The sequence below is a fragment of the Dipodomys ordii genome, unplaced genomic scaffold (genome assembly GCF_000151885.1).
Source record: "Dipodomys ordii isolate 6190 unplaced genomic scaffold, Dord_2.0 Scaffold127, whole genome shotgun sequence".
NCBI classification, from domain to species: Eukaryota; Metazoa; Chordata; class Mammalia; order Rodentia; family Heteromyidae; genus Dipodomys; species Dipodomys ordii.
The window spans coordinates 7,452,412-7,476,320 of NW_012267343.1; the positions used below are offsets into that span (position 1 = coordinate 7,452,412).

At 54.5% G+C, this 23,909-nt stretch overlaps 1 protein-coding gene across 1 annotated transcript in view; it reads right to left on the reverse strand.

The window, feature by feature from the left end:
- The window catches only part of Col27a1 (collagen, type XXVII, alpha 1), a 114,098-nt gene that overhangs the window by 87,682 nt on the left and 2,507 nt on the right, over positions 1 to 23,909 (reverse strand). Inside the window, exons 2-5 of the mRNA XM_013030114.1 lie at positions 18,507 to 18,577; positions 15,108 to 16,852; positions 7,619 to 7,672; positions 3,866 to 3,919 (exon numbers count right to left, since the gene is read on the reverse strand). Coding sequence (XP_012885568.1) covers positions 3,866 to 3,919; positions 7,619 to 7,672; positions 15,108 to 16,852; positions 18,507 to 18,577 — 1,924 coding nt within the window. The remainder of the gene's footprint in view (positions 1 to 3,865; positions 3,920 to 7,618; positions 7,673 to 15,107; positions 16,853 to 18,506; positions 18,578 to 23,909) is intronic.

The following is a 23,909-nucleotide window of genomic DNA, read 5'->3' on the forward strand; positions in this document are numbered from 1 at the left end:
TCTCTCAGGCCTGATTCCTGTCCCTTCTTCTCCTTGACTCTTGGCTCCACTGCCCACTACCCTGTAGACCCCAGCTCCTTACCTTCCAGGAGGGTGTCGCTCATTGGCTAGGCCAGATCAATCCCATCAGCCCCTTCTCAGAGGCCTCTGAGCAGGCCATGTCTTTCATGGAGTTCCTAGAGCCTGGAAGTCGTGCTGTGTTTAGCATGTTTTCTTTTCTCATTGGCCTCTGCACTCCTCAGGGAGAGGGAATGTGCCAATCTGCATTTAATACAGGCTGACCCTTTCCCAGGGCAGCCCTGCCTACCACAGTAGTCCTGGCTAAGTGGCAGTCTACTGGATCACTGCACTGTGGGAAGTTGGAATAATTTTCCTACAGCCACAGAACTACAAGGTGAATGAGTCAGGATTTGAACTTGGATCGTCAGGCTCCAGAGTCCATGTTCTTAACCCCTATGCTTTCTTCAAATAACCATGTGTGGCTAGACAAATGAATTTCCAGCCCCATTTTCATAGTCCTTGACCTCAGCTCCAGCCAGAGGCTGACAAGCCCCCTTCCTGCCTGCTCTGAACACGGCATGCATGGCCACACTGTGCACAGCTGGGGGGCTCTGGAAGACAGAAGTCAAATTGAAGCCTGGTCTGACCTTTATCAGTCAGAGAGCCCCAACAAAGCTCCTTCCAGCTGCAAACCCAGTAGGTCACTTCAGTCCTTTGACCTTGCATTCCTCAACCTGAAGTGAGATGAGGTCCCTCATCCTTCCTCTTCACCCTATCATGTTCTCCACCTACCCACCTGCCTCCCACCTTTGAGACTGGTAGGGGAGCTTTGTCATGAGCAACAACTGACTTACATAGCAGAGATCCTCACCATGTCACCAAGTAGGTGCTCAATAAGCCAAGGGTGAGTAAATAGGTGGATGGTCCCAGAAGTAGTTCTGCAAGCTAACACTGAGCTGGAAGATCAGAGCCCAGCACAGGGCCTGGGGGAGGCCAGTCCTACAATTCCATTGGGCCCAAAAGGTCTCTGGTGAAAGAAGACATTCTCTGCAGGATCCCACCCACTGATTCAGACATTCATATGCCCTTGAATGCATCCAGGGGGAGCCTCTGCTTTAGCCCTAACCTGGCCAAGCCACCTAAAAATCCAAGACAGCCCCAGGGCCAACCAAGAAAACGTGTCTTCAGCCAGAGAGGTCTGCCCTGACTGGTAGCCCTGGGGCCATCCTGACACTCGGAATGAAGTGTCCAGGCACAACCTCTGACCAGCAATCCTTCATCTTCCCATGGGAGATGCAGCCCTTTGCTTCCAGCAGATTCTCAAGAACACACACCCTCTCCCATGACACTGACTATGCACACATTCACCCTCCACATGGCCTAAGGCCAGACAGATGAATAGCTTGTATTAAGTCACTTGGCCTTCACAGTGGGGGTTCATAGAGAACAGCCTTGGGGCACAATCAACCAAATGGAAGTCCTATTCCTGACTTGAGTCCAGGGGTCCGTGGGTCACTGCCAGGACCCCAGCCTAAGTGCCCCATCCAGTCTTTCCAAACTGGAGAGACAAGCAGCCCATCTTCTGTCATGGGCCACTCAGTGGTGCTCAAAGGCCAGTAAGAGCCAGAGAGAGGAGATGATGGAGCAGCCTGAGCACATGCTGCTATAGAAGCAGAGGATCAGGCGGGAACAGGCCCAACCAGAACAGGCCAAGAAAGGCAAGCCTGATACTTCTGATCAGCATCCGTGGCACCCACAAACTGTACTGAAATCTCCAAAGGAACCTCACCATGCCTGACCCATTGAGGCAGGTTGCTAGACAAGGTCTTAATCTGCCACTGCCTGAGTTTTCCCATTGGTAAATAGGTAGAGCAATCATGTCTTTGGTCTTTGTGGGCTCAAAGAAGACAAGTCAGGTTAAGTGCACACACAGTTACTGCACACAGCAAGGGCACAATACAACATAGTTATTATCATTAGCATTTGCTTTATTAGAACCCAGGCAGCCAGATGCTGGTGGCTCTCACTTATAATCCTAGCTACTCAGAAGGCTGAGATCTGAGGATCTCAGTTCAAAGCCAACCCTGGGCAAGAAAAGTCCATATGATCTTATCTCCAACTAACTACCAAAAAGCCAGAAGTAGAAGTGTGACTCAAGTAGTAGAATATTAGCCTTGGGTGAAAAAGCTGAGGGACAGTGCCCAGGCCCTAAGTTCAAGCCTCACTACTGGCGTGCGCGCGTGCGCAAACACACACACACACACACACACACACACACAGAAAACCCAGGTCATCCCAGGTACCCAGACAGCTGCTAGGCACTGAGCACCTGAAGATTCCAGTGCCTGCTTTTCAAAGAAAGTCCCAGTTTGGTCTGGTGAAAGTCTCAGCCCATGGGTGCTGAGGTTGGTACCCTTGAGGTTCTGTGCAAGTGCTCAAAGCCTTATATATCCTTACATCTAAGACAGTTCCTGTAGGACCTTGGTCCACAGACATGCTGTTTGGCTAGTGGGGGCTGCTCTTTGGAGGGTGCTTGCTTTTTTCAGCCTGGAGCTTAACAGAAGTCTTCCCTCAAGCCATTGATCTTTGCAGCTGGACTAACAAAGAATGGCCTTGGACTGCAGCTAGACAAAAGCCCAGAGGTGTTCTTCACCTGGTTAACTCACAGCGGCATGGGTAAGGCCTGGAGGCCTCAGAGCTAGGAGCCTTCAGCTCTTCTTTGCCTACCACAGGGGTTTCAGCCACCTTTCTCCTAAGTTCCCCAAGTGTATCTTCTCTCCCTCCTACTTCTTCTGCCTTTCCTGGGAGACTGAATTCAGGGCCTCACTCTTGCTAGGCACTCTACCACTTGATTCATGTCTCCAGCCCCTTTTTGCACTGGTAACTTTCAAGACAGGATCTCACTTTACATTTGGGCCAGCCTGCACTATGATCTTCCTACTTGAGTTTCCCTATTGTCACTAAGGATGACAGGTAAGTCACCACTGTGCCCAGCCATTGGTTGAGATGGAGTCTCATGCCCAGGCTGGCCTCAAATCACAATCCTCTGATGTTTGCCACTTAAGTAGCTGGGATTACAGGCTTGAGCTACCACACCATACCTGTCTTGAGAACTCTTTGTCTTTTACCTAACTGTTGCTACTCCAGATATTCTTAGGAATCTGAGCTGCTCATTGTAAATTGCCCAAAAACCCTGACATGTGCTGAGCTCCAGGAACTCATGAAGGAGCCCACAGCTGGGGTTTTTATATCCTCTGGACCCCAGCCTTGAAGGTCTCAGGAAAAGCTAACATGAGTATTATTCAAAGGAGGATCCCTGGGGGAGGTGGGGAGCGTCCCAGCTCCTGTGACTTCTACCTGGCGTGGTACCACCCCAGTTCTTCTCCTGGCCTCGGTCACTCGGATCAATACTAGGGCTTCCCGTTTCCACCCTTTCTCTTCCACCTTCTCCCAGACTATAAGCTGACCTCTCCTCCATCCCCCTCCCCCTGCCTCAGCCCGGTCCCTACCCCAGTCTGCACAACTGATGCCTTCTGGGGCACGCCTTGCAACTAACTGGTAAACCTTAGGTCCTTCGTGTGACATCTCAAGCCCTCCCCATGTAGCATCCAGTTGCCTTTCTGCTTGCTCCCCTTTGAGGGTTCTAGGTCCTAGTCGCTCTTCTCCCCCCTCTCTCCCAGCTAGAAGCTAAACTCGGGACTCTTCCCTGTGCCTCCAGTCCCAGTACTGGACCAGACACCAGGAATGAGCTCTGGGACCCTGAAACACCTTCTCAGAATGCCCTGGGAACACACCCAAATGTGACCTGACTCCAGCACTTTACCACCCCCCCTCCATGTCTACAGATGACACAGCCAATACTCACTTTGGCTCCAGGTGGACCAGGCAGACCTGGGTTTCCATATGGCCCAGGAGGACCCTGAAGAGGAAAAAGGAAAAGTGAGAGAAAATAGAAACAGTCATGCACTTCCAACAGCACTGCCTGAGCATGAGAAGTACTGCCATAGCTATTCTGCTCCTTTGAGGAGACCCTGGGTGCCTAGACCTGTGTGAGCGCATCCCACACATTATTTACTTTTGCCCTATTCACCTACAAGGAGGAGGCTCAGCATTACTCCTGGAACAAGAAAGCTGGAGCTTACAGGTATTTTGATTGCAGATTTGCTTGCCTGCTTGCTTGAGGAGGGGTTGGTGGGTGGGGGAGGGGGGGTGTTAACCTCAGGGCTTGTGTACTGTGCCTGAGCTTTTTTTGTTCAAGGATAACACTTCCAGCTTTTGGTGGTTAATTGGAGATGAGTCTCACAGAATTTCCAGACTGGGTTTGAAGCACAATCCTCAGATATATCTGATCTCAGGACAAAGCCTGGGCCTTGGAGTTACACCTCTACTCCACATTCAGAGAGTATGGCCTGACCCATCAGTCCTTCCCAGCCTCTCCGGACTTCCACCATACTTAACTATTTATTTTTCCTCATCACCTGGCCCATGCTGTCTCCATCATCCTTTTAGCAGGAGCCTAGACTCATTCTTCAAGGCCTGGCTCAAAGTCCATCTCCTCCAGGGAAACTTCTAGAACTGCTCCAGCCTAAAGGGACTCCTGCAACCTTTGAACTCCCACTGGTTTCTGCAGGCATCTTGAGAGATGAAAAATCACAGAAGGGTGGATGTGGCCCCTGTGTCCTGTGGTCACAGCACATGGTCAGAGCTGTCCCTTAAGATGGACACACTCTAACTATTCCAGATACCACCATGAAGCAGCTGGGAGGCTGCACCTAGAGAGTCCAGGGGCCATGGCCACCATTGCATAGCAGAGTTGTGGCCAAGTGAAAGCAGAGTCCTCTGGCTACTGGCTACCAACTCCCAATGCCCTTGGACAGCTGGCTCCTGTCATGTCCACTTTCTCCAGCAAGAGTCCAGCTGCAAACTTCTAACCCAGCAACACAAACCCCTCAGAGACGGCTCATACCCGGGGGTCTCTGCCCAGCAGCAATCCTCAGGGAACCTGAAAGGGTTCACTGATCCCCACTCCCACCAGCCTCTCTGCACAGGCTCATCCCAGCCCCCTGGGCTCCACGGGCCAGCTGTGTATGCAGTTGCTTCCTTTCTCCTGTCTAAGGCCAACTTCCCAGCTGTAGCCTGTCACATTCCCTGCCTGCCTGCCCGAGGCACCTCCCTCCTCACTGGGACCCTCCCCTTCTCCAAATGTATTGGGAAGGAACAGTGTCTGCAGTGCCCTCAGCCTAAGGAATGTACAAGTACCACGTCTGACCCTCCTTCTAAAATCATCTGCCCTCGTAGGCCCTCCCAACAACCCACCAAAACACAGTCTCCTGGCCTGTGAATGGAACTTGGATGTCAGGGCCTCGTCCCAGTTTTGAGTCCCAGCCTCCATCTCCCCCCTCCCCATCCATACAGCCTCATCCTTCCCCAACCCCATCTGTGCTGTGACTAACTGGGATCTAGGGGTCTCTAAGAAGTCTGGGGAAAGCCAGGCTGGGGACTAAACACAGGGTTCAGAGTTCAGGTGTCTGAAGAGATGACCCTGACGACCAGTACCCACCCATTCCACCAGCCACGTGGTATGCCAGGCCCAGGGTGACCACCTGTGCTCCCCCCCCACACTGTTCCAGAGGGGTGACAGAGTACTCAGTCACCCCATCTGCAGCTTGTGGCACCCTGCTTCCCTATACACACACACACACACCTCCCCACCCACTGCCTTGAAGAAGAGAGAGAGAGAGAGAGGAGAAACGAGACATAGTTGACTGCAAGCCAAGCAGACAATTCTATAAATGTCACAGCCCAGAAAGCTGGTTGGGGGAGGGAGAGGGGTTCCCCGATGTCCCTGGATGGGCAAGGGAGAATGTGGAGGTGGGAAAGGACGGGACCACATGGCTCTTGATGACCTCAAAGGAGATCCTGCATAGCCCAGAGCCCCAGAGTTGCCATCTGTCCATCGGTACTGGGATTATTGCAGGCAACGTTCTATTATCTGTGGAATTTAATGATCTATGGAATTTCCAGGCTAGAAACAGGATGGGGGGGAGGGGCAGACAGTGCGCCTAGAAGTCTAGCTGAAAAACTTAGCTGCCCAGAGCTGTGAAGAAATGGGAAGGGCCTGGAGTTCCCAGACTGGGGAGACTGAGGCCAGGAGGAGAGAAAGGACTTGCCTAAGATCGCACAGCTTCTAGGTGGAATGTTCCTGACTTCCAGATGCAAAAGCTTTGCCAAACATCTCTGAGGAGGGGGAGGGGAAAGCAGAGACTTGGTTGGGTAGACAGAAAAATTAACACCATAGATGGTAAAGATGGGAGGCCTTAAAGCCAGACTGCCTGGGCCCGATCCCGATTCTGGCAGTCACTCTGACTTCATTCAAAGGTAGCCTTGAATAAAGCTTTCATAGCTTCAGTTTTCTCATCTGCAAAAGGAGACCACTGGACCCTGTTTCCTGGGATGGCTGGAAAGAGAATGAAGTCACCAGTGAAAAAGGTCCAGTGGGTGATGGGAATCTTTAGGCAGCAATCCCAGGCATGGGGGGGGGGAGGGGCAGATAGGGTCCCTAAGGAGCTCCAAAGAGGGATGATCATAAGAACAGGGGATAGCCTGAATGGACATGCAGAGTGACCAGGCAGAGGCCAGGCAGAGCACAGCTGAGGGGCTGGGCAGGCTCAGGGAGGTTGGAAAGCAAAGGGCAGGATGCCTGGACCTACACTGTTAGGTCAAGGGGCCTTCATGCTGTTCCAGGCTGTGAGGTCCCGTGTCTAAAAGCCTTCTGATGCCTGTGTAGTTCCACCCTCCCCACCCCCAACTCTGGGCATGTGCTTCCTGGTGGCTCTGAAGCCAGGAGGAAATGCAGGGCAGATGGCAGATTCCTGAGCCAGGACCCAGGGAACATAGGGCCAGATCTGAAAGGAACAAGAGCCCAAGTAATTGCATAACCAGAACCATCCACTGGGCCCAGGGCTAAAAATACACCCCAAGCCGTCACCTCTGCCAGCACCTCGCCAGGCACCCAGCGTGGGAAAGGCTGATTCAGCTTGGGCATGGATTTGCATGGGTGCCAGTGTTCCCCGTCACCCCCAACACAGACCTCCCCAGGGCCCCTGCATTTATTTGTATAAGAGCCTGGGTTTCCATCCTGGCCATGTCTGTCTCTTATCCCTTGTGCCAGTGGTCACCTTGGCCTCCAGAGGTTCAGGTTAGGGGAGGGGTCAAATGGGACTGAGTATGTGGAGAGACTTAACAGCTCCACTGTCACTAGGGTTAAGCTGGCTCACAACAGACATCACAGCTCATCTAGCTCCCTCCTCGGATAACCCACCTCAGGACACATGTCCAACCCCCCCAACAATCCCAGGAAGAAACACTACCCGCATCAAACTTTGCTGAGACCAGTCCCCCCACAAACCCAAGGAGATGGTCTTCAGGATCCCCTTCCCCATCCTGGGCTCCCCCCCCCCACCATCTACTATGTCCATCAGCAAAGCTCCATCCATCACATGGATCCTGTTCCTAATGTATTGACTGAACAATGGAGGCTAGCAAGGGGCGGGGAAGTGAACACTTGGCTGGAACTTCGGAACTGTTGGTCCGGCTATCGCCAGAAGAGCTCACTTACCCGAGGCCCTCGTGTACCAGGAGGTCCAGGTAACCCAGGCAACCCTGGGGGACCCTACAGGAGAAAGCAAAAAGTCAGCATCACACAGTACTCCTCCCTCCCCCTCCCCCCCAAAACCCCTCAAAAAACAGCATGCAACATTCATGCAACAATCCCATCCAGAGCTCTGAGCATGGAAACCCTGTGGCTGAGCAGAAGCCACTGAGGTCCCTGCTCTGAGGAAACTCATGCTCTTTGGGGGCTTTTAGGCCTTGCAAAACCCAACAGCTGATCTTTCTCAGTCTCTGAAGCCTCTTCTTTCACCTGTCCTGGGAGCACCTTTGCTCAACCACATTGGATAGCTCCCCCATTCCTGGCAGGAAAAAGGCCTCATCCCAAAGTGTGGCACTTCACCAACACCCATCTAGCCTCATCTCTCCCCCACTTCACACAGGAAAGGAAGCAGCCAGGCAGTTTAAGCTCCTAGGCCAACCATTATTCCCTACTGATTTTACCGATGTCGGAGCTGGGGGTTTTGTACAATCCCTTCCGCCTGTCTGAGTCCCCTTTAAAATGGATACAACAGCCGCTGTCTCATTTCACCCCCAGAAGCAGTAAAAGGATTAACCAGCGTCTCAAGTGACAAACGGGAGCCCAGGGCCTTCAAGGAAGCCCAGCTTTCGAGGATGTGTGAGGCCTGGGGAATTCATTTGTTTCAAGTAATGATCAGCAAAGATTCCAGGTCTCCTGCCCAGAGTTAGACCCAGTGTTGAAAACTCAGTGAGCTTTTTGGCTGGTAATTAATCCCAATCTCACGCTGGGCAGCCTCGGCGGGGAGTTCTGGCCTATGAACACATCCGGGACCGCTCATCCATAAGTAAAATTCACCGGAGAGATCCAGATGAGCAGATATTGGACAAGAGCCCCAGGGCGGGCAGGAGGAGCCCCAGCATGGCCTCAGGCAAGTTCTAGGCTCCTCCACGTCTTGTGCCCACAGCCAACCTGTAGGCAAGACTGCCCCTGGCCATCCTGCACACACACTTGAACTTGAACTCAGGGCTGGGTGATCATTTCTAGTTCTGGCTTGTGGGTTTGGGGCTGAGGCCAGGGTGTCCTCCCCTTTTCCCGAGCTGGCTTTGGTGGGAGCCATGGTGTAAAACGCAGCCTTGGGCTCATGCTGGGCACCCCGTGTACTAGTTGAGTGGCACTGTGCCAGCTACTTCCTGTCTCCAGGCCGGCATAACTGTCAGATGAGGGTAATAATAGCACCCAGCCGCAGATAATCTGTAAACGCGCTAAGCCGGTGCCTGGCACAGGGAATGCTCAATGCTGTTACTTCTAGGGAGCAGCTCCTGGAACTTTTCTACTCCAAAGCTTAAGCCACCTTCTCCTTTCTACATCTGTGTTGGAGGGGGAAGAAAAAGAACATGCTGCCCATTTCCTAGAAAGCCCCCCTTGACCCAATTCTCCCAGGTGACTCAGAATTAAAGGGGAAATGCTCTGGGCAAAGGCTATGTATTACTGTGCCCTTTTGATGGGTAAGAAGCCAGAGATGGCTCAGAGAGGCAAAGGGATTTGCCCAAGATCACACAGCTAACAAGAGGCAGAGACTACATTCAAACCTAACACCACTGGGCTTATTTTCCTTCTCAGGGCAGCTTCCCCCCACACAGTGCTCTTCAGATGTGTAGCTTCAGGAGTCCTCCTTCTGTGGGTATCTACAAAGCGATCACCCCCCACCCCCAAACCACTTGGACACTGGCATTTTCTAGGTTTAGGGGAGCTGGGGTCAGGGTCATTAGGTAGAAGAAAAGTGACATTATTCAGAGAAGGTCCTGCCACAGGGCTGAGGGGAGGGGCAGGTGCCCATGTGGGACAGACGGAGCTGGGGAAGTCTGCACTCTTGCCATTTCTCCCACCCTAGAAATGGGGGCATCTGCGCTGGAATCTGACGTCATCCACCACATCTACAGTACCAGTCAAGACCCAGAGGCCAGCCTGGTGACATCAGCCGGGAGCCTGACTTGTGACAGTCCAGTCCCCCACCCTTCCTCCTCCCCCCACCCCCAGCTGTGGCCTCTTTAGTCCCTCCACTCCATCAGCTTCGGGGCTGGGCACCTCAGTACAGCTCAGTGCAGGCTCGACTGACCCCCATCTGCTCAGTGCCCACTTTGTTAACACAGGGGAGGGCAGCTGCCCTGTGCCCCCTCCTGCAGCCAAGCCCCTGCCTGTTCTCCATGCAGTGGAAAAATGCTGCCGTTTCTTTCCAGGCCTGAAGCCTGAGTGGTGACTCCGGGATGATTCACGGGCCGGGGTGGGATTTTCCACTCCACGCTGCAAACAACGGGGCCTCAGAGAGGGTGCAGGGCAGAGGGGGCAGGGAGCAGGGGCTGCAGGCCTGCCTGGCTGGGGAGGCAGGGGAGGCCTGGACTTGGGTGCACGCACACATGGTGATGGAAACTCCAGCCACCCCTCTGGCCTTCCCCCTGCCCTGCCTCCTCAGAGTCTTGGCCTCCAGCAGCCAGACCTAGAGAAACCCCTTCACACAGAACAAGACCACCCTTGTGCCCAGCTGGTCTTGCAGAAAGAAGTAAGTTCTGGCTGGCATCTTCCTACCAGTCAGGGAGCGAGGAGACATTTCACAGGCCTGGGATCTGCGAGCTCAGAGTCCATGCCTGGGGATGCTATTCACTGCCATCTAGCCTGAGCAATGACCTCGGGGTCTCTAGGCTTCTGCTCTGGGCCTGTAGCCTCGTGAGGGTGAGCAGAAGGCCTGAAAGGGCCATCCCCTGTGACCACTGAGCTCCAGTTATCCCCAAGACTCGCCACCCAGTGCAGAGCATTTAGGGGAGGGCCTGAGGGACAGAGCTGTCCCACAGGAATTCATAGGAATCCAGTTCTGTGCGTGGCCCAGGGCAAGGTATTGCAACCTGGGCCTCGGGGCCTCTGTGTGTCCAGCTTTGAAAGGGGTACACAAGAACCTAGCTTCTGCCAGAACAGGTACTCACTGGCTTCTTCCCTTGCCCTGGGGGATGAGTTCTGCAGACTGTGTGCCAGACTCTGCGTGTCGGCTCTCTGGCTTCCAGTGGAGTTTGGCTAATGGAGACGCCCCCTCACCCCATCCCTCCCCACCCCCACGCTTCCCATCCCCGGCCCTGCACCTCACCAAGCAGATGCTTGCTGGTGGCAGGGAAAGGACAGAGTATTTTTCGCCGGGGCCTCCCTGTTGAGCTTTACTATGATCCCAGGTGTGAGACATCCCTCTCCCCTTCTTCTGCTTCCCTCAGGTCTGGTTGCCACAGATGACACTTTGCTGCATTCCCAGGACCCTGGGCATCACCAGCCCCTGCTGGTTCCTTCTGTATTATACATAGAAAACCATAACGCCTCCTCCTAAGATGCCACCTCACCCCTATGTCCTGCTGGAGCTCATAGGCCAGCATAGACTTTGTCCTGTTCATGGCATGAGCCTCCAGGGCCTGCCAAAGCTGGGCAAGACAGCTGTCCACATGCCTGTATCTCAATGACGATCTCAAGCTCTGATCTCCACTTCTCCCCATGGGAAGTCTGAGGGCCCCAAAAGGGACAGGAAGTACCCAGCAATCCTTTGGGAGGGACATTATCAAAGGTGGGCCAGCAAATGAAAGCCAGTCCAGAAGTACGCTGGCTGAGTGCAAGTAGAGAAAGTAGAGGAGGTCACCCCTAAATCCCTCCTCTGCAGCAGACCTGTGGCATCACACTTACCCACTCTCATCTGAATTCTCCTTTCTCCACCCATGAGCCCCAACAATTTCCCCACCCAAACCCCACCATTAGCACCATTCAAAGCCCTGGCAGCCTACTCAGATCCAGGTCCCAATTCTGGTTACATCATCTCACTGAAGCCATAGGTACGTCATACCATATCCCCATGTACCAGGGCAGAAACAAATGAAGGCTCGGAGAAGTCAAGTGATCTGCCAAGGGTCACACAGCACCAGGTATCCAGGTATTCCATCAACATTTGTGCTAAGAAAGAACGGATGGCTGGTTCCCAGCCAGGTCATCCCAAATCAAAGCTTACATGCTTTGCTTAGCCACAGGACCTCTCAAGTTCTATGTAACCATGGGAGGCTGGTGTGGGAGTAGAAACAACCTGGTATTTGTAAGGATCTGATTTCTTCCATCATTTCACAGATAGTCACAGAGCCTTTGCTGCGGCTAGGCCTCAGCCAGCCTCCCCAAGGTGATGCTAACAGAGGTACATGTGTGTGCAAATGCCAGAGGCCGGATGGTGGGTGAATAAGAAGGCGCCTCACCTCCTCCCGGGTAGGGCTTCTGTGTAGCTTCTGTGCGGCTCTGTGAGCCACAGCCTCCCTGCCCGGCTCAGCTTTTCCATACTCCCCTCCTGGGACTCCCACAGATCAGCTCACACGGTGGCTCCCACAATTGGCAGGCGTCACCGAGCTGTTTTGGCCTCCGACAGGCAGCCTCCTGCTCCCGCCTGAGGATCATGGAAGCTGGCAGCCCCAGCCCCAGAACTCTCTCAAGCTCCTTTCTGCAGCACCTATTACAGACAGAGCCCCAGCAAAGAGTCCCCTCCTCCCACCAAAAAACAATCCTGCTGCATAAGCAGAGGAGATGGCGCCGCAGCCCTCCTTCCTACAGCGGCTGCCTGCACAACTGGGCAAATTTTCAGGAGAGATGGTCTACAGAAATGGCAGCTCAGAGTAGGTAAAGCCCAGCGTGATTGGTGGAGCTAGGATGTGGACCCAAGTCTGTCATACAGGGTCTCTGCTGGGCTCTGAGCAGATCAGGGAAGATAAGGGAGGAAGCAGGAGGATGGGTATTCATGCCATCGTTGCTCAAAGACGCCTCTTCCAGCATCATTCTACACATAGCCAAAGATTCCTGGTTCCTACTTGACGTGGGCCAGGTTCCAAGCTGGGGTGCAGATGAGGGTATAAGGCAGAGACAGCGCCTGGGTAGACAGGTGCCATCCTCTCTCTTGCCCTTGGCAATCAGGGCTGGAGGGACAGAAAGAGCTTTGGCCTTAGCTTGAGGTTAGGGACTCCGAGCAGCATCCCAGCCTCTTCAAGAACATGCTGGAACAAGTCCCTGGTCTGACCCACCTCAGAACACTCCAGGGGGGTGTGGGGGAGGGGAGGCAGGACTGGCACATGCATTCTGTCCCAATCAACCAATAGAGATTCCATGCAGGAGGAAGTAGCTCCTCAATTCGACCAGTCATGGAAACAAAGGATTCTTTTACATTGAGCTCTCCCTCTGAGGCCAAGGACAGAGTGGCTTCACCTAGGAATCTCCCACCTCCCAGCCCCGAGTCTCAGAGTAGACACACAAGATATACTGAGTGTGAGCCTAAAGTATACATTTCAACTCAGCCTCCTATGTGCTGTGTGGCTTGTCCTAGTCCTCTCTGGCCACAGTCTTCTGTCTCTTCATCTGCCCAAGGAGGAGGGTTGAACCTACCCTACAGGGGTCAACTAACTGAGCCAACTCCAGTATTTTCTTAATGGAGAAGCTCAAGGAGGAACTGGCAGGCTAGACCTAAATGCCAAGGGAAAGAATGGTTCTGGCATATGTATGCCTGAGGCAGGTCCTTATACCCTACTTGCTCTTGCTTCAGTTCTGCTTGCCTGGCCATGGCCTTGGCCTTGCTCTACGCTGCCAACAGCCTGGAGAGGGAGGACTGGTTTCCTCTACTTGGCCAGGGCCTGCTGTGTGGTCTGAGCTTGGGCCCAAGGCTCCTCTGGCCTGTCAGAAGGTGACAATTCACCCCTTTCAGCCTCATGGCCTGAGCACAGTTTGGGAAACTGGCTTGTCAGGACCAAGGCCACCTAGGGCCAGGGTCAGTCTGAGCAGTCTGGGAAGTAAAAAGGCTCCTTGTCCTTTTCTTGGGACTATGGTAGCTCCCGGATCTCAGGGCTGCCAGCTTCAGAACATGGAACTTGAGCAGAATGTTGACATAATTGTAAAGCAATGCATAGCATTTCCATAAGGCCTCCAATATGGTTATAATAAAGGCGGATTCTCCGTCCCCTTGGAGACGGAACTGAATAAATATTATTCCTTATGATTATTCAAACTCAGGAAGTGTGTTTGTAAGGCTCGGGAATTCCCAGCATCTGCCACTGTCTCCACATTGTGGGAGCCCTAACCTCAAACACAGAGCCCAGTGGGAGACCCAGCTCCAGGGAAGGGGGAAAAGGCCACTGCATGATGGTCATCTCCATTGAAGGAGGAGAGAACAGAGGCTGCTGGAGCCTTCTGGAAGCTCCATCCCACCAATCCCCACCCAGAGGAATTGCCTTCCAGCTGTGGGAAGGTCCTTGCCCCTAGAGACAGTCCTAGAGGCAAACCAGAGATATCAACCTTGAGACCATGTCCTGTACAGGAATGTTTCTTTCCTTCTGCCCTCCCATCTTCCCTCCCTCTCTCCCTTCTTCCCTTTTTCCTTCTTTCCTTCCCTTTCTCCCTCTTTCCCTCTTCTTCTTTCCTTCTTTCTTTGTTCCTCTCACCCACGCTGACTTTCCTTATCACGGACTCCTTTCCTAGGGGACACAAATCAAATGCCTATGGATACCAGCCAGGCAGGTAAGCAGTGTGCTGGAATACTCAAATGGGAGGAGGGGGAACCCGTGGGTACAGGAAGCCTGTCCCATCTGATGGGGCCACTTAAAGGCCACCCTATCTCCCATTTTCCAAAAAAAAATGTGAGTTCTACAAGTCCCAATGACCATTTTTAAATGTCAGTAACAACTAGATTTTCTTTTAAAGAATGTTGCCTGTGCCAAGCAAAACATATCTACAGCTTGTCCTCTGCAACCTTTGTCCGCAGCTCCCAGACAAGCTGCTGGCTACTGAGGCCGGGTCAGGAGCAGGAGGGCTGGTTCTGGAGACTACTTGGCTGCTTCTCTAAGACAAGGGCCAATCTGTTATTGCCTTTCTGAAGCCACTCGGCCTTTGCAGTTGGGTTAGCAGCAAATGACCTTGAACCTGGGCCAACCAAAGCCCACGGATTGTTGTTGTTGTTGTTGTTGTTTTCAGGGTGGGGATTATCACTCCTCGGTGGTGTCAATAGCTCATGAATCTACAGCAAAATGTGCAATCATAGAGACAGGGGATCCAGTGACAGGAACTGGGTTCAAGTCAAGGCTTGGCCTACAACCAGCTCCTGGTTCTAGTTTGCACCTTTTCCCTTGCCATTACCAGCAGCAGTCTCTCTTTTTATTTATTCTTCTTCTTGGGGGATTTGAACTCAGGACTGCATGCTTGCTAAGTAGGCACTCTACCACTTAAGCCATGCCCCAGCTCTTTTTGCATTAATTCTTTTTCAAATAAGGTCTTGCTCCCCCCCCCACTGCACCCCCTCACACTCCCCTCCCCCCTCATCTCCCAGGCTGGCCTGGACAGCAATCTACCTACTTATGCTTCCTAAGTAATTAGGATGATAGGAGTTCCCAGCCTCTTGTTCCAAACTGCCCACCCACCCAGACCCCACCAGACTTACTGGCAAGCCACAGTCTCCCTTGGGTCCTGGAGGTCCCAACAGCAGGGGGAAAGGTGTGGGTCCGGCAAGGTGGAAGAAAGAGTAGCCGCTGTTTGTGGGCCAGGAAGTGGAGCTCAGAACTCGCGCTGGAGCCAAAACTGGAGCTGGAGTAGTCTGCCGACTGGGCCTGGTGGTCAAGTCTCTCAGTGGGACATCCCCGAATGTTTCCCCAGACCAGAAGGGAACAGGATTCCAGGGACTGCTCTTGGACCCTGCTTTCTTGGAGGCCTCCAATCCGGTGGGCTTCTTGCTTCCAGCGGCGACTGGACCAAGAGCAAAGGTAGGAGGTGCTGTTCTGGGAGTTCCAGTGTGTGAGGTTGGAGACACGATGGTGGTGGCTGGTGGCCGAGCGGTTCTGGTGGAGCCAGAACTGAGGGCAGGAGACTGGTGCAAAATAGTGGGCTGGGGAGGTTTGGGGGTGCTGGGACGGGCAGAGACTGGCTTGCCAGCACGGCTGGTCAGCTTGGCCTCTGTTTGGGCTACTAGGGGAATAGACTTTTTAGAGGAGCCGGAGGCAGGTGGCAGGGGCCGGGCACTGGGCAGTGGAGGTCGTGGTGTCTGGGGACCCCTCTGCGTTGGCTTCCCCTGGGCACCAGAAGCTATGGCAAGAGCCGGGACGGAGGTGGGACGCACTGGCTTCTGGGAGGGTGGGGCTGACTTTGTGAATGAAGGGGGAGCTGTCTTCAGGGTAGGATGGGGGCTTTTGGCAGGGATGACTGAAGGAGCTGAAGGCTTAGGGTTCTCGGTGGCTGAGATCTTCTGCCGTGGCTGGGCAACAGCAGGACGAGGAGTTTGGGTGGCGCTGTTCAGAGATGCCGGGGGCAGGGGAGGAGGTGCTTTTCTGGTGGACAGCTTTGCAGGCGGCAGTGGGGTCCAGGCTGGGTCTCCCCTAGCACTATGCTGAGGAGGGTCTCCAGGGTTAGTCCTTAGGGGCCTGAGGGCTGTGGCCGGAGCCACCGTTGCTGTGGGCACCCTGCCTGTGGGTCGTGTCCCCAGGGCTGGGGTGGCAGAGGTGAGGTTTTCCAGGCCAAGAAAGGCCAAGTCAGGCTGGAAGGCAAAGGGACTGCCAGAGTCCGGAGGGAAGGGGGCCCCCAGTTGGGGCCGGTACAGATCGGCGCGTCCACACTGCCGCCTCAAATAGGCACAGTAATTATGAGCGACCTGCGCCACGGGGTGGACACTGAACTGGCAGAGGGCACCCTCAAACTGGACGGCGTGAGGACTCATCTTCCCCAGGAGGAAGGAGCCCTGGGGGTCAAGCGTGGGGTCCCTCTGGAAAGGCAGCGGGATGGGCACGCGGCGGCGTCCACAGGCCGTCACCAGGGTGACGGAGCGGCTGCGGAACTCGAGGGCCAGGTGATGCCAGCGCCCGTCGTGCACGTCGAGGTCGAAGGCCACAGAGCGCCGGGGCCCCAGGTGGACGACCGTCTTGCCTGGGAGGAACTGCAGACCCAGCTGCAGCCTATGCCTCCGGTTGCGGACGGCGAAGAGGAAGGCATGGTTCACACGGTGGGAGCAGAGGCTCAGCACCAGCGCCAGCTTTGTGCCCAGGGCAGCAGGAAGGACAGTGGCCGTGGGGGCCTGCAGCCGGGCCCGCTGCGTGAAGATGAAGCCTGACTGGAACGGAATGACGCCCGGGGGCGCAGGGCTCCGGCTGCCCCCTGCCTTTGTCCAGCTGAGGCCCAGCCTCTGGAGGACGTCCACATCTGGGAGGGAAGGGCAGAGAAGTGAACAGTTAACATGGACATTACACCGTTAGCCACGGGGTTCTCCTCACACATCCAGGCTGGCATTGTCACCCTCTGAGCTGTACTACAGCCCCTTGTCCAGCTGCATGGCCTTGCAGGTGAAGGCTAAAAACATCGACTTCCTGGGTTCAAGTCCCAACTCTGCCTTTTCTTAACCCTGAAACTTGAGTGCTTCATTTCCCCCCTCTATTATTAGAGAAGCCACCTCAGAAGTATGTTGGCATGATTCCATGAATGAATATACTTGTTTTAAGAAAAGAGTCTGGCCAGGCGCCAGTGGCTCACACATACCCTAGCTACTCAAGAGGATCATGGTTTGTAGCCAGCCAGAGCAGCCCAGGGAGAACCAGAGCCACGGCAGGCAGATAGGTGAGTGTCCCTTCTCACCCTCTCTGGTTGGGCTCCAAGGCTGAATAGTAGGCAGTCTCCAGGGGTCCCAGAAGACTATTGCTAAAACCCCACACTCTGATTCAGGGTCTGCTGTGAGTTCTCTCAGCTCTGCAAGCCCCAGGGAGTAGGGAAGGACTGTGCTTACCCAAATCTCTCAGGGAACAAGTCATTGATAACAACAATTCAAACAAGCATGCCTTGTGTGCATCTCCTCGCTTGTGCCCCCAAGAAGATCTGCTGGTGCCCACTGGGCAGAGCAGTTTGAGGCAATAACTTCACCCAAGTTGTGTGGCTTTGATGGCACCACTGGAGTAAGAACCCGGACCCCCTGTTCCTAACTACCAGAGGGGAGACATATCCAGAGTCCTGGTGAGGGGCAGAGCTGGGGGACAGGGAATGAACTCAGCCTTACACCAAGATGTGAAGGCCAGGCCAGCTGGCCACAGTGAGATCCCTTTATTACATAAACCTGGCCGGGTACAGCTCTGCTCTCCCACCCCCATGCCTGACTCAGGACTCTGGACAGCTGTTCACCTACTTTGTCAGGGGAAACAGCAAGCTTGGAAAATATGACGTGTGCAAAATATTGCCAGGCTTCAGAAGTCTCTTCCGGGTATGGCCCTCCCCTCCCAGGGACCCAATCCCTGCCCAGGGGCCAGGTCAGCCCACAGGGATACCCAGAGTGCCCGTTCCCTGCTCCAGAATGCATGCAGCTGTGGAGGAAGGGGGAGGGGGAGGAGTGGCTATTTTAAGAGGCATTGTGGCCTCTTGACAAACAGATGTGGGGGAGGTTTGGGTTTCCATGGGCAGCTGTGAGGCCAGCCTACGGCTGTCCTGGTCCCCTGGACAGCTCCTCAGAGACAGGCAGGAAAGCAAGACCTCTCAGGAAGGGTCCCAGGCCATGATCTATGACATGTGTGGCCTTCATGTCCCTTAGAAGCAGTTCTCAAAGTACTGACGGGACAAATAAGGACAGCGAAGCCTAAGTATGCACTGAGATTGGCCCAGGTGCCCAGAATGGTCCTTCCTCGTTCCTATTCAGAGCCCGCAAAAGCTCCCTTCAAGCCCCAAAAGGGATGTACCCATAATTGACTCCATTCTCCTGATGGGAAAACTGAGACCCTGACTTCCAAGTCAGGCCACAGATATCTGCTATACCTGAGTTCTCGGGCTCCTTCCGCCCTCCTTTGTCTGTCCCTGGACAAAGAGAAGACAGAATTACCTTCAGGAGCTCCTTGGGTGGAGGCCAGGTGACAGGCAAACGAGACCAAGATCCAGGCGAAGAGAAACCCCCTGGAGACAGACACAAGCGGGCATCAGCTTCCGTCCAGATCCGGCCATGGGGGGGTAGGGAGGCAGGGGTGGGGGAGTGGCAGGAGGAAGGGCAGACCAGCCCTCATTCCACTTGTCTCTACTGCAGGAGGCAAGGGGCCTTAGAGCAGCCCCTACCCCCTGGATGCTTTCAAGCTACAGTCATGGCCTCCACCACAGAGCAGGGCCCGTGGGATACTAGTCCAGCCTCTTCTTACAGATGTGGAAAGCAAGGTCAGGAAGCTCAGAACCCAGCTCCTCCCCCTCCCTGGACACAAGTCTCCCCATGTGCACGACTGTATGGGAAACCCTTCCCTAGACACCAGCCCACAGATGGCAGGCCAGGGCTGCTTCCGTGATCATGTCCTAACAGGGCAGAGAAGAAAGGAGACCCCTTCCTAGGTGGTAGGTGCTGCCATAGCTGGCTTCAAGCTTAGGGTAATTGGGAGGGAGCCAGGCAGCCCCACTGCTAATCTAGTCCTGGGACTTCCCAGCTGTGTGACCCCAGATGAGTCACACAGCCTCCCTGAGCCCAGCTCATCCTCTGCAACCGGGCTGACCCTCCCTATCCTGAACACCAGGCACGGGGCTTAAGTCAGCTCATGCATGTTTAGGGCTCACTCTGATGCCAGCCACAAAAAGTGCTCTGGAGCTGGTCCTGGCTGCCTCCACAGGCTGGGACAGGAAGAGTTAAAGCTCCACTTGGGGACTTTTGCCAAGAGGGTCACAGGCAACGATCTGATTTCATCTTCCTGTGGGAGCAGCCACTACTGACACCTGAAGCCACCCAGAGCATCTGATCCCCGGGCAAGCAGAAGAGAGGGCAGCAGGTAGCCAGAGATGGCTGGGATGCAGACAGGGAGAGCAAAGCCAGGTGGCTGGTGAGACCTGAGGCTGGGAAAGGCCCAGCATCCTTTCCCAAGAGCAAGGCCAAGATTGGTGTCACACCATTAAGGAACCCCAGAGCCCATGTGGAGGGCGACCCAGGTTCTATCCAGGCTCCCAGAGCACCTTAGAAAACAAGCTCATATCCCTCGAACTTCCTTCCTTCCTCTTCTGTCAAAGAGAATAGCAATTATGACCTTAATGCTGAGAGAGAAAGTGCTCTCTAATCCAGGGCTTCACAGGACCCTGGGTAAAGTTGGATGTGCCAAAGCCACTTCTGGGAACTTCGTTTGCCTTGCCAGTGGCTGATTTAAGCATGTATATATGACTCAAATGTGGTCAATGAGATGTGAGCGATGCCTGTCAGGCATCCAGAGGAAGTGTTTCAAAAGAACAGAGAGGTTTTCTTCTAGCCTCTGCGTGTTGTTGGGGGAGGACATACTGCTTGGAGTTGCTACAGCCATTTTATGCACGTGAGGTAGCAAGTCCCATTGAGGAGTAGAAGGAAGGAAAAATCATGGGTGTTGGATTAGACTGGAAAGATGCTGAAGTAACCAACCCTACACCTGATCTCTCTTCAGGCCTTATTGTTTAAGTCATGTTGAGTTGAGTCTGCAATTACTCGCAGCTGAAGGCACGCTGGCTGAAGCAGTGGTGGATGCTAAGGACCCTTTTCCTTTGGCTAATCAATTGGCACCACCCGTTAAGACGGATGCCTTGTATCCTTTGTTATGTCCCCACCATATGGGTATCCCAGAGGGCAAAGCCATCTCCATCTGTCCCTTTCTTTCCTGTCTCCCTTGCCCTGGGCAGGCATTCGGGGGGGGTGTGTGTATGTGTGTGTGTGTGAGTGAGCGGTCAGACTTCTGCAGGGCAAATGGGTATTACCAGATATCACAGGGACTCTGGACAGGATTTTCCCATTCTCCAAGCCTGCATCCCTGCTCTGGCTTTTCTAGGGCCGGCCCTGGAGGACCTCGATCCTCTCTCTCAGATCTGCTGCCGCTGCACGGAGCCTTCTTCATGGGCCTGACCTCTGCATCACCACCATGGCTGTCCCTGAAAACTTGAGTGCCTAGCCACTCTGAGATTGCCTGGCATGAAGGACAGGCCCCTCTGGCCTTGGCTGTCTTGCAGGAAGCCAAGGGCAGCCTCGTGACTCTGGGAAGTTGTAACAGGCAGCTATGTTTTATTTGACAAAGTGGAATTGGCCAGAGAAGAGTAGGAGCTTCCTCCTCAATTTATCATGCATCCTTCTCTTTTGATATTTCCTACCAGGAAGATACTCCAGGAAACTGAGGCCTGGGGAAAGCTTTTCCCAACATCTTTCTGCAGCACACCTACATCCCTCTAAGGCTCTGAGAAGTCCTGCAGTTAGTTACTCTTGCCATTCACTGCCCCTTCCACTTCCCTCTGTTCCTGGGTCATCATTCTTTTCTGTCACTTTCCCTCCAACTTCCTCTCTCCCTGACCCTTTCCTGGCACCAGCCGTCAGTCTTCGAGTGCTTCTCTGGCACTGTGTCACTTCTGCTCATCTCTTCCAGCTGCTAGAGAGCTAGAGAGGAGAAGGGAGAGAGGAGAGGGGAGGGGCAAGCCCCATAAGGGCCTTTCAGGGCCAGTGTTCTGGCTGTGGTTATGCCCAGATGACTTTTGTGAAGCAATTGAGAGTTAATTACAGGGATAAATTACAGGAACCCTTGAGGGTAACTGAGCCCCAAAGGGCAAAAGAAAGAAGACACACATGGGAAATGGGATCGAATCTGCACTTTAGCTGCATCTCACTGAAGAAAGGAACCCGTGAAAACCTGCGAGGAAAAGAATCTGCAGCTCATTACTCTCCACACATGCCCCGGGATCTTGGTCAGGATTCTGGGTAAACGACACATAGACTTCCCCCAATCACTAGAGATCAGATTCTAGCCCCACTGCCTCTTTGGAGAGATGGGCAGCTATGGCCCAGAGGGAAGTCACTTGCCCAAAGCCACCACTGCGCTAAGCCTCTACCACTTAACAAGAGTTCTCATTTGACCTGTCCCCCGTGGAGAAGAAATTGGACACTTGTAAAGACTTCCACTTTCCAGAAACTGAAGTCCCAGCTTTCACCAACAGGATCCGAGAGATGCAGCTGGGAGCCAGCAAGCCATCTGACTAAGCCCGGGCCTGGAAAGTTGGCTCTGGAGGGAAGAAGCTGCGCTTCTTTCTTTGGTCCCAGTCCTGTTTAGGCTACTGTTCCTAGCGCCGAGTGCCTGAGCTGCCTCTGGCTTTGTTCTCCAGACTTGTTTTCACCACTGCCTCGTGGGCCTTGGCTCTGGCCCCAGGGATCCACAATTCAGGGAAGAACAGAACACAGAGACAGGGGAGCCCAAACAGGAGCTGGGAGGAGGGGAGTCTTGGCTACGAAGTCCTCCAAGGATGAATCCAGGTATTCCTGGCCCCTGCCAGCTCAACACGCACGGCTGCTCCTTGAGTAGAGGCCTGAACCTGCAACTATCTAGATGCTTTTCCCAGGTGACACAAGTCCTGAATATTCATGGAGCCCACGGTGTGGGGGGGGGGAGGCAGCCTCTGCAGTCCATGCTCAGCTCTTCTCCCAAGCGCAGCATAGACAGTGAGACCTCTGTGACCCCACCAAATCCTATATGTCCTGATGGCCACACCCAAGTTTTTCACACCTTCCACCTCTTCCTCCGGCACACACGGACACATGGGTCATCTGTCTGGACAGGATACAGCCCAGAACTTTCCCATTGACTCACTGGCCCATTCAAGATGAAGCAAGTCATAATGCATCTAACAGCTGCTGTTTAGTGAGCACTTACTGCATGCCAGGCAGTGTGCTCAGCCCTCTGCCAGCAGGCTCCCACAAAGCCTTGCAAACCCTGGTGGTGTTACTGGGGGGCATGGATGCCTGTTCTGTCACTAAGAAAACAGAATTGGAAAGGCAGGAGGCCTGGCCCAGCTTCTAGGACAGTGGCAGGATTCAAACGTAAGTCACCACGTTCCCAGGTTCCTGCTCTCTGTTCTAAACAGCAGCTGAGGCTGGTGAGGTCACACAGCAAGGGTACCAAGAGATGGAAGTTGAGAAATCTGCCAACACAATAACCAGAGACACAGAAAATGGGTGGCATTTCAAAGGCAGGGACCATCCAGTGCTCCTCCGGCCCCTGATGGCTGCTGTGAAGGAACATGGGAAGAACCACAGTATGGAGGAACAGAGAAGAAAGCCCTGAACTCAAGGAGGAAAGGAAAGACAAGCAGGCCCAAGGTGCACTCCCAGATAGTGCTTGAGGACATGGTCTGAAGGCAGAACTGGTGCTAGCGGCCCAGGCACAGCGGCCAGGGAGGCACACTAGGCCCTGGATCAGTGTGAGCACCCACTTGCCTCCATCCTCCCCCCCCCCCAGAGATGTGCTCCCCTGGTACTTCTCTGTCCAGCTGCTGGCATAGAAGGGGTCTTCTGGAGAAAGTGAGTCAATGGTGTGCTCACTAGGGCCGCTGTGTATGTATGTGTGCAGTGGGTGTGCATATGTGTGCCTGCGTGAGCGATTGGGGGGGGATCTCAAGGAGCCAAGACATGGGGAAGTGGGGAGGGGCGTTTATCCCCCTGATTCCAGCTCAAAGGGGGCGTGGCAAGGCGGGGTGGGCGGAGCTACAGCTCTGAGTGGCCTCCAGGGAGCCCCAGGGTCAGGGGCGGGATGGTAAGACAGTAAGTCCAGTGTGTGAGCCACAGTCCGCCCCCTCCCAGGGCTGCTCCCTTCTCGCGCTCACTCCCACACACACCCACACGCGCTCTTGCACACACACACACTCTCTCTCTCTCTCTCTCTCTCTCACACACACACACACACACACACACACACACACACACACTTCCCGGCCCTCGCCGGGAATCCCAGCCGCTGGATGCCAGCTCTGCGCAGCCCCGCCTCGGAGATTCCCTGCCCCGTGCTGGCCGGCGGTCTCCCCCACATCTGTACAAGGAGAGGCCGGACTTGGGGATGGCCCAAGGCCTTTCTGAATGCTCCGACATGCTGGCTCTCCGTCCTGCCCGCTTACTCTCTGCAGAGGGACGGGAACCAAGAGCTCCTTCCCCCCCCCCCCCCCCAAGAAGCTGAGAAAAGGCTTGGGACACACAGACCCAGGCAGATACACGGAGGGGGAGGGGAAGGGCGCAGAGGTTTCCAGAAACTCTGGGACGTGCAGAACCACACAGATACTAAGCCAGGAGCACCCCCTCCCCCGACTTTCCCGCGGACCTGGAGACCACAGCCTCCCAAGAACAGATGGAACCAGAGACGGACAGGCTCGATCCTGCGGACGCGGGAGACCCCACACCTCGCCAGGCGCCCCAAGCGCCCCCGCCCGCCCCGGGCTGGCTCTGCACCCATCCTCCTCGGCTCGCGTCCATCCCCACGGGAGCGGGCAGCCC